At 34.9% G+C, this 14,633-nt stretch overlaps 2 protein-coding genes across 2 annotated transcripts; one reads left to right on the top strand and one right to left on the bottom strand.

The window, feature by feature from the left end:
• Positions 1-1,409: 1,409 nt before the first annotated feature.
• On the bottom strand, positions 1,410-6,488 carry LOC111992671 (uncharacterized). Its single transcript, XM_065761419.1, has 7 exons — positions 6,355-6,488; positions 5,451-5,607; positions 5,059-5,315; positions 4,892-4,974; positions 2,277-2,388; positions 1,930-2,004; positions 1,410-1,848 (listed from the first exon to the last, which is right to left on the bottom strand). Exons 2-7 carry the CDS (start codon positions 5,473-5,475, stop codon positions 1,672-1,674), a joined length of 729 nt encoding a protein of 242 aa, XP_065617491.1. The 5' UTR covers positions 5,476-5,607; positions 6,355-6,488; the 3' UTR covers positions 1,410-1,671.
• Positions 6,489-9,858: 3,370 nt separating this feature from the next.
• On the top strand, positions 9,859-14,295 carry LOC111992683 (uncharacterized). Its single transcript, XM_065761406.1, has 2 exons — positions 9,859-9,989; positions 12,578-14,295. The coding sequence occupies exon 2, from the start codon at positions 12,610-12,612 to the stop codon at positions 13,825-13,827; it is 1,218 nt and encodes a 405-aa protein (XP_065617478.1). The 5' UTR covers positions 9,859-9,989; positions 12,578-12,609; the 3' UTR covers positions 13,828-14,295.
• The last annotated feature ends 338 nt before the right edge of the window (positions 14,296-14,633 follow it).

Here is a 14,633-nt window from a genome sequence, read left to right as displayed (position 1 = left end):
AATAACAAGGAAAAAGGGATGAGAGAGCTGAGGAATTTACATTCTTCGGTTAATTATGATGGTAGGTAGTGTGTTGGTTGCCGATCAAGTTTATCAGTTGGGTTCCTTTGGTCTTTATGAATTTAAAAATTCTCTCCTGGAATGTTAGGGGTCTGAATGACTGTCGGAAACGCTTGATTGTGAAAAATTTATTGCGTGAGTGGAAGTGTGATGTAATTTGTCTTCAAGAGACTAAGCTCACTGGTTTGGACAGACAAATGGTTGGCAGTCTGTGGAGTTGTCCTTATGTGGACTGGGTGGCTTTAGATGCTGTCCATACGGCAGGCGGGGTTTTGATGATGTGGGATAGGAGGGTCTTAGAGAGGCTGGAGTTTCTGTATCATTCTCCTCTACTCTCCTCCCCACTACTCCCCTTCCCTCTACTCCCCTCTACTCTCCTCCCTCTCTAAACTTCCAAACAAGCCATTAGAGTCATTCAAGAAGCTGATAGTTTCGAAGCTTTCATTGTGGTCTGGGGACGTGGAAACAATGGTGGCATCGGCGAACGGGACTTTTAAAACCTTGGATTGGCTTCAACAAGATTGCACTGAATTTTACGACGCCGCTAGGCCTCTCCTCTCTCGCTGCGCTCAACTCTCCTCCTTAAAGACCGAGCTCCAAACCCACCAAAACGAAAAAGAACCCAAAGCCGGCAATATTCAAGCTCGGTCGAAAGAAGCGCTGGCTAGATCCGAAGTTAAGTATAAGAAAGCCATAGAGTGGGTTAGTGGTCTGAAGAGTCAGGTTTCAAAGATCAGAGAGATGCTGCAAAAGCTCGAGCATGAATCAGAGCGAGAAGATGGGGCGCTTGTGTGTGTGTGCGTGTGTGTGCGCGCGCGCACTATCTGTTTTGGTTTATGATTGCAAGATGCTAATGGAGTGAGAATGGACCGTTTGTCCTCGGCTTGACTGTGAAGCTAATGGGTGTGCAAATGTACTAGCAAATAAGGGGGAGACCAACCTAGCAGAGTTCAAGGATATAACCACTTTCCATCTTTTGTATATCAAAGTTATGTATGGGCATCTAAGACAAATGGGGAGTTGGGGACTACAGGAGAATGTCCCATAAGCTATGCACTTTTGCATGTACTCACTATGAATAACTATATTCTCCCTCTCTACCAAAAAAATATATGGACTGACTTTGAACTAAAAAGTTCCTCAACGCAGTCACAATTTCACATATCAATTATCCACACCTAGGAGGCTGGGGTTCTTGAGTGTCCCTAATAGTACCACCCTCTTTGGTGTCTTGTGTCTAGGTTCGACCCTCACCTTCCCCCCATCCCTGTATACCTAGGATATAAATAATTAAAAATTTTAAAGATGATGATGATGATGATGATGATGATGATAAATAAATAAATAAATAAAAAACAAGGGCTGGTAGCAAGATCCAATTAATATGCCTGAACTTTCAGTGGCTAAACACCCAAGTATTTAGCTTGCCAGGAATTATGATGGATTGGCAACAAAACAAAACTGTGTTAGGTTTCTAACATCCTTATATGGATGTTGAAGAACTAACATTGTTCATAAAGATTAGGTTTCCATTTAACTACAATACAAATGCATATTTGGCACAAAATTCTCTAATACAACCCTAACTACCCTTAGATTCACATCAATCACTCATGCCATGACTTCATCAATGTCACTAACACCATCAAATGCCTCTGACGCTTCCTCATCACTACTATCTAGATCAGTTTCCATGGCATCTTCATATTTCTCATCATCACTTTCATCCCTGTCCTCATAAATTACAGGCACCATCGTGGCATTCTCATCTCCATCATCATCCACAACCTGTTCAAAAGGTTCGAATATAAAATAAAATAAAAACCTTGATACTTGCTAAACTTTATGCCATAAAATTTTACCACTCACCCCGGTGTAGAGGATGTCCAAGCAACTGGACATTTGAATAGCTGATTCAAAAGTTGAGACTCTAGACTCAATGAGCTGCAGATATTGTAGTACAAGGCTACATAAGATTCTTTGATCATGCAAAACAATGTCAAGGTATTCATATAAAATTTAATTTAAATAAGTTGATGACAATATTATATCCATCAAGCCGAATGACCTTCTAGAAAGAAAGTACATAGAACCACCCCTTGTGGGGGACATATATAGGTGAAAGATATCACAACATGCACAAGATCAACATATTACATGAGTTTTATTCTAGGTTTCAGCAAAATATTTACATTATGGAGGTAACCATTTCTTACCTGATATAAAGAATTCAGGGCAATTAAAGAAGATTCCTGGGACATTATTCCACTTGCATGTTGAAGAAGCAGACTTCTTAGCCATGGAAGTGCACATGCCAAAATTGCACCCCTGGAGTGAAAATACAACATAAAAATTCATTTTAAAGTCATACTATATAGATGTTTAAACACAAGGATGGACTGTGGCTCTTAAACACCAGCAAGAAAGAAAAGGGAAAGCTAGCAAAAACCAACTGCCAGAAAGAAGAACATCCATTGCAAAAGACAAAGCACCAAGAACTTTATGTCTGACAGGTTTAGCTTCTTTCTTGTCACTATTTTGAAATAACCCAAACAAAGAGGTTAAAGAAGTAATCATAATCAACCATAATAATAGTTTATTGAGCTTGTTCAGTGGACAATTCTCAATACTTCTTTACATCCACCTTATCCTTCAATGTTCTAAAACAAAAAATATACAGCAGTGCAGTAAAATTTGAAATTGATCACGACAAAGTATTTAGAAATGATTCAGCACTGCCAACTGGGTCAACAACTTTCCCAGGACCTTTTTTTTTTTTTCTTTTGAGAATGGTTACAATATCTACTTAATACTGCAACCATAGCTCAGACTCCTACTCCCCCCACAACCCCCCCCAAAAAAAAAACCTCAAGCACTTTGTGCTTGGGGAGATCCCTCTTGGACCAAGATGTTTGGAAAAGCTCCCATGAACTTTGGCTTTGTCCCTTTTTGCTCTTTGATAAAATATAAAACTTAATAAAAAATTGGGTAAACAAATTCCATAGATTTAGAGCATTCGTATCAGCTTGTGCTAAAATTTACGTCTATTCTGGCATAAGAACCTAGTTTATCTATTTTACACTACACTTCATTATAATACTATTTCTCTATCAAAATTTTATTTATTCTCCTAAATCATATCTCTCTCTTCCTCAACCAAAAACCACCTCTCTCTTTCTCTCTCACATACACACATGGAAATCTCTCTCTCTCCCTCTCACAAATCACTGTCAACTAAAAAGCCATCATAGATCAATCCAAAATCTGTCCACAACCAGTTCCGCAAAGACCCAAACAACCTGATCCACCAATAAGCCTGATCGGCAACCTTCTACTCCCCCCACCCCACACCCACCCCCCCCTAAAAAAAAAAAACCTCAAGCACTTTGTGCTTGGGGAGATCCCTCTTGGACCAAGATGTTTGGAAAAGCTCCCATGAACTTTGGCTTTGTCCCTTTTTGCTCTTTGATAAAATATAAAACTTAATAAAAAACTGGGTAAACAAATTCCATAGATTTAGAGCATTCGTATCAGCTTGTGCTAAAATTTACGTCTATTCTAGCATAAGAACCTAGTTTATCTATTTTACACTACACTTCATTATAATACTATTTCTCTATCAAAATTTTATTTATTCTCCTAAATCATATCTCTCTCTTCCTCAACCAAAAACCACCTCTCTCTTTCTCTCTCACATACACACATGGAAATCTCTCTCTCTCCCTCTCACAAATCACTGTCAACTAAAAAGCCATCATAGATCAATCCAAAATCTGTCCACAACCAGTTCCGCAAAGACCCAAACAACCTGATCCACCAATAAGCCTGATCGGCAACCTTAGTCGATGATTCCGGATTTCTCCCACACACCAACAAGCCCACATCCTCACTGAGTCAGTGCTCAAAGTTAGGCCAGCTGACATTGATTGTGGGGCTCAAATGTTTTGTGAATTATGTTAAAAAATTAATGATTTTTTTGGCATTATGGGTTACTGAATTAAGGAGATATGAGTTCCTTTGAGTTGTTTGTATTTTGATCTTGTGGTTGATCAACTATAGGACCCAATTGTTTGGGTTTTTTTTTTTGTTGGGTCAGGCAGTGGTTTTGTGGTTAGGTTGAGGTGGCGATCTAGTATGAAAGGGAGAAGGAAGAAAACAAGGAAGGGAAAATGAAGAGAGGAAAAAAGAGACAAAGGGGAAGAGGAGTCCAATACAAAGAGAGAGAAAAAAAAAAAGAATTAGAAAAATCATTTGCATGTGAACAGTGTCCATGGGTATATACATGGTTACTGTAGCAAAAATACTATTTTACACAATTTTAGCTTAACTAGTGTGGGTGATTCTTATGGTGAAATGTGTAAAATTGACCCCTTATTCTATTTTGCATTGACTAATGGGAGTGCTCTTACATTCACAATACACTTATACACCCCAACTTTGTGGTGAAAATTAATTTCCTCATTCCCAATACTTCTCTACATGTTTTTGTCAATCTTTCAAAACACAAAAGTAAACAATACAATACAATTTGAAACTTGTAAAAGCAAAGCAACTGTACAATGATTCAGCACTGCCGATTCGATTAAGAAATTTCAAGAACTTGTATTCTCTAGACAGGTATATATCCCAACCCCCTTTTCACATGGAGAAACTGTTTTTCCTCTTACATATCTTTTTTTTAATACGTAAATCAATCTTTCAAAAAAAAAAACAAAGAAACCAGAAATCGATTCTGTATTTCCAAATAGGTCAACAAATTTCAGACACTTGCCCTCACGAGACACATATATACCCATGATTACTTAATCTGCAAAAAAAAAAAAAAAATTACCTTGACTGCATAATTGATATCAAAGACTGCAAAAGCTTGAGTACATCTGCTGGATTCAACAACGAAACTGACTTTGCAATAACCTGCAAACAGAAACACAAACTTTCAATTGTCAGCCATTAGCAAAACCTACAGAGCACTCAAAAACAGAAATGCCAGAAACCAACCTTCTCATCTTGGTTGTACAAGCAATCTAACAAGAGCACACGATCATCGGCACGTAAGGCCTGCCTAAGCAGCACCTGAACTGAATCTGCACTCGGAGGCTGCGCCACTGTCACTAGAGAAGGCTCTGGCTGCTGCTTCTCAACATGGCTCTGGGCATCATCAAAGTTATTAAGATTCATACTTGCAAGCTTCTCTCCCATTGTTGGCTCAATGGGGTCCTTGTTAACCAAAACTCCATCGGAAGCCTCTCCACGACCTGTGTAAAATAAAGTAATTTGACTGAAACTACAAAGTTTTGACTAATAAGCATTTAAGCAAAAATATAAAAAGTTCTGAATTTCTATGATTTACTAGGAATATAACTTGATTAGAAAGCAGAGAGACTGATTACTTTTCTTCTTCTTGATAGATGGCATCGGATTGGTATATAAAGGCCCAAGATCAAGAATGGACAGCTTCTTCTTCTTCTTCTTCTGCTGCTGCTGTATGCGTTTTTGGTTAGGGTTTTGGATTTGGGATTTTGTACACCTTTTTAGGGTTTTAGATTTCTGTTTTCATTTTTTGTTTTTGGAAAAAAAAAAAATGGATGAGTTTCAGAAGATTATTATAACATGGAGAATTAGTTTAATATTTTGAAATTATTGATACCACATCAACTACATACTGCAATATAAATTAGAACAGATATTATCAACATAATGGACTTCACTCACTGTTCATCAATCCTAATGAATATGAATGCTTCCAAAAAAACAAATATACACAAACACATTAAGAATAAAGAAAGTTACCAAAAGGCTTTTTTTTTTTAATAATTCAATTGTTAAAACTAAAAAGCACCTGGGTTTAAACAAACAATTTCAAACAACTCACAAAATCAATATGAACCATTCGTCAGAGAGTGTGTGTGTGTGTATAAGGTTCACAATGGGATATACATCAACAATGAATCCTTCATTTTCCCACAAAACATTACTGTTCAGCAAAAATCAAAGCTTTTTTTTTCCCATAAAAGCTTAATGGGCACGAATATAATTTTGAAAAAAGCAAGGCTGGTTGCTCCACTACAGCCCTACCTTTAAACTCATCATCAACAAAGAGCCTTATCAGCTTGTTCAGTGCAAATGATTTATGTTTTAATAAGTCAAAAAATAAATAAAAAATAAAAAAAAGTGTGTAAGAAATTTGACTACTATAAAGCTTATTATAGTCTACCATATAGTTGAACGGTACATACAACAGTTAACACTAAATTCCACCAAAGAAAAAGGAAACGAAAGAGATGGATGAGTTACCGTGGTGGAAGATCCTGGTGGCCGCAACGATGGGGTTGGGAATTGAGAGAGTGGGGAGGGGGGAAGTTAGAAGGAAGAGAAGGAGAAAAAGAGTCTTATATATCCAAGGGTAAATTGGTCAAAATACGTTTAGTTCATCGGGTCATATGGGTTATTGCGGGTTATACATGTTAAACCCATTTAACGCATTTATTAATCATTTCTATTCATCTGAATTCATTTAAGGGTAAAACTTAGGTGATATCAACTAAGACTTATGATACGTTTGGTATACCGAATGAAGATTATAATAGGAATTGTAATTTTTATTATTATGAATAAAATGTATTGTAATATACTAATAACTAAACATATTCATTAGTTTAGTTATAAGTTATAATATTAAAATGAAACATAACATTTATTTTAAGAAATTTCTTACTCATAAATTATATCTCCTTAAAATTTGTTATTTTTAAATTTAAGAAAAATATGTGTTATTTTTTATTATTTTTTATTTTTATAATTGTTAGATGTATATGAAAAGTTTGTTTATTTGGAAATATATTAAGTTTTGAAATTATTACATTTACTAAGGAATAGCTAATACAACCTTTTAAAGAGGAATAATTATTCCTCATTTTGAAGAATAGCTATTCATAAGGAATGATTATTCCTTATAATAAAAATATAACCAAACTAAAAAATAACTATACCATAGGAATAACAATTACATTACAGTGTCCATTACAATCTACCAAATATGCCCTTAAAAAACAGCACCTAAGTATTGTATTGTTTGGCAGACTGTAAGATCTAAGGGTATGTTTGGTACGCTGTAATAAATCTCTCTCACACCGTACAAGTACTTATATTTGTTGAGTGATCATCACACTAAAGTGTGCGGCGATTGAATAGCTATTTAAAATGAAGAATAACTATTCCTCTCTCTCTTTTTTTTTTTTTTTTTACAAGATAGAATTTCTACTCTAGCCTAAACTAAGTGTATATGTGTGTAAAACTCCCTCCTAGAGACTTAAACCCCGGCCTTTGCCCCACACATCCCACAAACACTTATACTTGTAGATTAACCACCACACCAAGGGTGTGCGATGGCAACTATTCATCTCTAAAATGGTAGTAATAGCTATTCTTTAGTAGGTGTATTAATTTCTAAAATTAATATATTTTCAAATAAACAAACTTTCCATATGCACATAACAATTATAAAAAGAAATCATAAAAAAAATATCTAATCTCTCTTTCAAATTTGAACAATTTAGAAAATTTCCTAAAATATAATTATATAAGTAAGATTATTCCTAAAATATATCTTAATTTTTATTCTAATGTTATATTTTAGACAATTTGTTTGTGTTATCACTAAAAAAACAAATAGTAATAAGTATTACATTACAGTATATTGTATTTCTTGTAATACATATCCCTAATCCTATTTAATCACCATTACAGCCTACCAAACATGCTCTAACTCATTAATTTTGTGTCATGTTTATGGGTTGCATCAAATACTGTTTCCCTTAAATATTTTGTATATGTTAGACATCCTTGACTTATATTTGCCTTTCATTGCAATACATAACTGAAAAAGAAGGCCAAGGAAGCTCTAGTAGACTCTTGCTTTGTTTAAGGTGCTTACAACTCACTCAGCAATATTAGGTTGCTCTTAATGATTAGGGGTAGCAAAATTTGACACGACCCACATACACAACACGATACGAAATTAGTAGGTTATAAGTTGAGACTTAATAAATTCATGTCGTATTTGAGTTGACACATCTAACCTATTTAATAAATGTGTCATGTTCATGTCCAACTCATGGAACTTGTTTGACATATCCTAAGTATATAAACTTATTAGTTGTTGTGATTTATTTTGTTTGACATATTTGTGATTGATTATTTGTAATATTAAGATATACTTTAGTTTTGAATAATTATTTGTGATACAGTTACTCATTAATTTTGAATTTTATATTTAAAAAAATCTATTTGTTTAGTTTTTCCTAGTTTAGATCAATTTGATTAAGTAGACTCCAGTTAGTTTAATTGGTAAAATCTCTGATAATTGACATGATATCTATAAAATCTTATTAACAGGTTGACACAACTGACTCATTTAATAAATAGATCATGTTAGAGTTGAAGAATCTTGATCCGTTTAATAGACGTATTAGGTTAATATTAACACATATAATCAAATATTCATAAATTGACATAACTTGAACTCAACACAAAAACAAAATTGTCACCCCTAATGGTGAGCAATTCATCATCATCATCATCAAATTTATAAACAAATTTAAGTAAATATCATGAATGTTTTGGAGATTACAGGTAAGTGGATACCAAAAAGTTATATACTGTTAAAAATATTAAAAGAATAATAAATTGTGAAAATAATTAGACGTGAATGGTTTTCAACCAGGGTCTACGAAGGGAAGGAGAGATAAAACTTCTCCACTCAACTACAAGTCTGCCGTCAATATTTACGATTGACTAGTTAGAGTGACTGAATTTTGAATTTTCTTTTAATAGTCGTGTTACTTTTCAATTACTTTTGCAATTCTAATCTCTCTCTCTCTCTCTCTCTCTTCTCTTTTCTTTTCTTTTCTTTTTTTCTTTTTTTCCTGTTTTGGGGATAGAATTTACTTTTGCTAATACTATATCCTATATGCACACCATGCTATGCTTTATTTACCTATTTACATACATAAGTTTCATCATAACATTTATCTTCAATGTTTTTACTAAAATCATATATATATATAGGCAAAATTTAGGTACAATATTTAAATGATGTTTTTTAAGTTCTCCATCTTAAGATTTAGTCATGTAATTGTACTTAACTTAAAATACACTTTCATCCAATAAAAAAAAAAGTCATATGGCCGAATTTTAAAAATAAAATCTAAGAAACAACACATAGGTACTATATGTAAGTTTTACCTCCTATATATATTCACGGTTAACTAATAATAAAGAAGAATCATTATGATGATCCAATTATTTTAAGCTTAGTCAAAGTATAATTATCTCTATATATTTTTTTAGTTTCTTCAAAACTTAGTGCTTCAAAATTCTCTTCTCCAAAAAAAAAGTGCTACAAAATTCAATTGGCCTTCTAACCAGTTCTAAGTACAAATGTTCCTCAAAAAAAAAAAAAAAAAAAAAAAGGTCTTAGTACAGCCAAAGGGCACCCAAAATTCTCAACCAAAAACAAAAAGAAAAAAACCCAACTTGTGGGCCTGATCAAAAGGGCCATTAAAATTAAACTATTGTACATCAATTTTTATTGGGCCAATGGGGATATTTTCGTACTTTTAAAAATCCACCATCTGCCGAAAACAGCATTACTTGTTTTTATTGTGTACTTCACATATAAGGCCACATCCTCTCATCTCCTTCTACCTATAAGCTACAACTCATTTTCTAGAAGCTTTCAAAACTTCAACTCACCAAACTCACGGTAAAAACTTTCATTCGTTCTCTGTTTTTTCTTTCTCTTTGTAATAAAGTTGTGTTTTTTTATATTCCTCTTTCTTTTCGATGCTACGTTAATACATGTTCCTCGTACATATGTTACTACTGTTTATTTGGCCTTTATTTTATCTGGGTTGGTTTGATCTTTCTGGGTAAGTAGTCTGGTTTGATCTTTCAACCCCTTTTTTCTTTTTGTGAAAAATTTCATAGCTTTAATGTTTTTTTTTTCTTTTTGGGTTAATAGGATTTGAACCCAGTTTCTTGATTTTCTCATAAATTAAAAAAATGAAAAGGTTCTCAATTTTCTGTTACCTTTTTTTGCCCTTAAGTTTTTTCTTTTGTATAGTATCGATTTAACGGCACTTGTGTTTTTGGATAAAGTCTGTGGTAGCTATGTGTTTTTTGAGGGTTTAGTATTGGTATTCACTATGATTATTAGACCATGTATTTTAAGGGCTTTAATCTGTAACATTTTTTTTTCATGAATATAAATAAAAGACTAAGATTAAAACACTTTAAACAACGTTTCTGATCTAGTACTATAGAAGAACCCGTGTTTTTTCATTGGAAATATGAAAGATTTCATATTTAATCCAAGATAATAGGTTGTGAATTCAGAATGTGTGGATATAAACTTATTATGATTTTTGGAGATATGGGTGTGAATTTTCAATCGGCATATCTTGTGCCCTATACTGATGACAATATATAAACTTTTAGTCATTCGGATTTTTGTGGAAAATATATATTTTCATGGTGAAAAGGTGTGATTTTTTTTTTTTTTTTTTTTGAGTATTGTGCTTAGAATTTAAGAAGAAAAGGAAAAGGGAAAGGGAAAGGAAGGGGGGGGGGGTTGAAAAGTGACTTGTGGCTTTGTTGGACTTTGCCCCATCTTTTTATTTTTTATTTCAATGCAGGGTGTACAAGCTTAGTTGTACGTTGATAATCAGTAGTAAATGATTGTTTCGTGATGCATTGTTGTTGATTCTTTAATTGAGATTCCTTGCAAATAGGGTAAATTTGTGTGTTTCAACTCCTGTATGAATAGATAAATCACAGTGATTAACGACTGGATTGGAGGTTTAATTTGTTTTGAAAGGACCTCTTCTAGTTGCCTCTCTTTGGAAAGTGTAAATTAGTAACCCTATTTTATGCACTCACCTCTAGAAATTTTCATTAGATCTATGTAATATGGTTTGTGATGGTAAGTTGTAATGTCTGAGGGAAGTGTAATTCAAGTCATAGACTTGGATTTTATTTTTTGGATTTGGAGGGGGGTGGGGGAAGGGAACACTTCAAAGCATGTCAGAGATGTGATCAAGAAATCATTTTCTAACAGAGGAAAAAAATGTTCCAGGGGATCTATGCAGACTTTTAGATTAAGTGGAAGATTCTTAAAGTAGTTAGCAAACCAATCCTTGCAGCAATTGCTTAGATATATATAATTATAGGCCGAGGCATTAAGTTGTAGAATCTGGAGTAGCAGATTGTGACAAGAGTACTTGTTTTCTTTTTTGGTTTGAAGCACAACAGAGATGGAGCCAAGCAAGCCCTTCATGGTACCATTTTTCATAGGAGAAACAAGTTCTTCAGAGGATCTACGATGGCTTCCAAACCAAGTGAAAGACTCATGTGGTGATAGCAAGCCAATCTGCACTACGGTTGAATACTTTATGATGGTGTATAATCTTGCAAGGCAAGGCCAGTCCTAACACTCAAATCAAAATTTGTTTGGATCATTTTTGCTGGAATCTTTATCACTCCCTTCAGGACAAATAATGAGTCAGATTCCACAATTATCTTTTTGATTCACTCTCCCTAAATCATGTAGATACAGCTTCCTTTTAGTGACATCTAATTAGCTTGCCTTTAGTGCCATTCATTAGAAGTTCCCATCAAGTGGATTGCCTCCTCCCTTGTTTGTGGGTATTTCTTGTAGTTGAGAAGTGCCAATTTAAAACCTAAGGAATATATTTTGATAAGACAAATGAAACATGTAATGACTTGTGGAAATACATTATTAGTTGGTAGTAAGGCCTTGGATTCTTACGTTGGATCTAAAGAAAATGTAGAGGTGCTGTTGCATTATTGTGTGGGACTTTTAGCTTTTAAGTAGTGACATGAAAACTCAACTTTTTAGATCTTTAGTACTTGAAACTGTTATTGACTTGTATATAAAAAATAAAATAAAAACATTAAAAAAAAAAAAAAATGCTGTTCTTGACTTCTTATTTTTCCCTAATCAAATAGATTCCAGGACTTACGAAAACTGGGGTATGCAACATTGATTAAGATAAATGCTCTAGAGCTTGCAATTTAAATCTCTGGAGCTTTGCTGGTCAAGATTGATTATCTTGTCGAGAGAATTATATGTATGATAAAGATTAAAGAAGGCTTTGATATGGCTTGCACTTACTAATTGTTTTGTACTGGAGATCATTTATATTTATACATTTTATTGATCTAAGTTTGAACTAATTTTATTGTCCACAGTTCTATGCTCTAGGTTCCAACTTCAAATTCTATTGCAACACTTATGGCTTGTTAACAATGATGATGTCCACATTTTTTTTTAGAAATATATCTGCGCTCACACAGATACAGTCTATAAGCACATGCTAATATAGCAAGTAGTTTCTTTGCCCTAATATAGTGAGTAGTAATTGCAGTCACACACACAAGCATTATGTATGACATTTGGTTTTATATGATACTGTTGTGATGTGCTGTTATATGGCAGATTTTAGTTGTGGTAACAGCTCGACTTCCAAAATGCCAAAGGTTAGAAGAAAGTCTTCCTTGTCTGCTGATCAGCCTAGGGCATCTGCATACCCTGAGCAATGTATACCAGAAGAACAATTGGAATCAGGCAATGATGTGAAAGAATGGGAAGAAGCTAGATGCCCAATCTGCATGGAACACCCTCATAATGCGGTTCTTTTAATGTGTTCCTCCCATGAGAAGGGCTGTCGGCCCTACATGTGCAACACCAGCTACCGGCACTCCAATTGTCTCGATCAGTTTTGTAAGTCTTTTGCACCACATGCCTCAATAACACTACTGCAAGAAATTCCTCTCCCAAGCACAGACTCTCAGAGAGGGGAAGATGGGTGGCAGCATGGGCAAACAATGCATTGTGGGAGCCCATTGCAACCAAAGCTTGTCTGCCCTCTTTGTCGGGGAGAGATCCATGGATACATTATAGTAGAGCCAGCTCGTAACTTCATGAATTCCAAAGGAAGGAGTTGTTCTTCTGAGACATGTGATTTTACTGGGACCTATTCAGAACTCCGGAAGCATGCAAGGTCTGAACACCCTTCTGTCCGGCCATCAGAGGTGGACCCTATGCGACAAAGTGATTGGACAAGATTGGAAAGTGAGAGGATCTGGGAGGACGTCCTTAGCTCACTTCATCCAGAATTTGGGGAAGAGACTAGTGAAGAACACATTTTCTCAGCAGGTCTTGATGACTTTGCTGTGTTTCATTTTGAGTTTCTTATATTATCCATTCTGCTCAATTATCCAAGTGATGGAGAACAGTTGCATAATAGGAGATCAGGAAGAATGTCAAGGGTAGACTATGATTATGATCTGGAGGCCAGTCCTATTGCTGGAAGGAACAACAATTTGTTGTCAGACAGTATGCCACAGTCGCGGCAAATTGCTCGACGGGCACATGATTATTCCAGTCGTGCCATTAGGGGGGGCAGCAATACATCAGCACGTGTGCCTCTTCTACAACAAACATCTGGGTGGTCATCAGAAAGTAACTCCCATTCTTCATCATCACAGAGTAGGTCCTATATTCCCTCCTACAGTAGGCCCCGCTTCCGGCAAATGCCTGCACAGGCATCTGGGAGTATGCGGAGTTATCCTAGGCAGTTAAACGAAAATATGCCCCATTCCCGACGATTGCATTGGCGGGGTGAAAGACAGTCACCATATGACTGGCGGTGTGAAAGATGGTCACCATACAATAACCGGCGCTGATTGCAATTACATTGTTACCAAAGTCACTTTGTAAGTGGGCCGATTTATCATAGGGTCAGGTTCCAATTGTAAGTTATCCATATCCTCGTTTTTTTTCCATGTAATATATAAATTTCTTTTTCTTTCGTTGCTTTAGTAGCATGTAATCTTTTGAGGATTGGGCGGATAGAACAAGCTTCTTTTTCTTCTTTTTTTTTCTTTTTTTTTTTTTGCATTTCAGAGGAAGGATTGCTGGAAGTTTCAAGTCTTTTTCTACTCTAGAGGTGAAATAAACACTGATGATTCCTTTTGTTTCAAGGGATTGAAGAGGTGAAGTCAAAGTTAAGGATCTTTTGGCCTGATTGCTGGATGACTAAGTTGTATGCATTACCGAGTTTTGTATACTCTTTAGTGAAATGCTTTGATTAACATTTTCTTAGTGTATGGATATATTTGTTCTTAATTTCATTGTGAATATTTTGCGTTTTATTTCCTTTTTGTTGGGGTTGTTTGGGGATTGGGGTATGAGCATTTAGTGAACAAGGTGAAATATTGTAGTGCCTAGTGAGTTGGAGTCATTTTAAAAACAGTAATTTGATGATCCAAACACAGTCAAATCACTAAATGGGCCAAAATACAAAAGGATTTGTAGGAACCCACCCAAAAAAAAGTAGGCCCAACATTGAAGTAGACCGGAATTGAATTGAATTTTTAATTGTTTAGAATGAGCAACAAAAAAAGTATAGAAATCAAATTGTGGTCAGAATTGAATTTGCGTCTGATATTGATAAGAAAGAAAAGGTTGAATTGAAAATTGCATCCATTAA

Source organism: Quercus suber, unplaced genomic scaffold (genome assembly GCF_002906115.3).
Source record: "Quercus suber isolate HL8 unplaced genomic scaffold, Cork oak 2.0 scaffold_411, whole genome shotgun sequence".
NCBI classification, from domain to species: Eukaryota; Viridiplantae; Streptophyta; class Magnoliopsida; order Fagales; family Fagaceae; genus Quercus; species Quercus suber.
The sequence above is the reverse complement of the archived record's forward strand: the minus strand, read 5'-3'. Positions and strand labels throughout refer to the sequence as shown.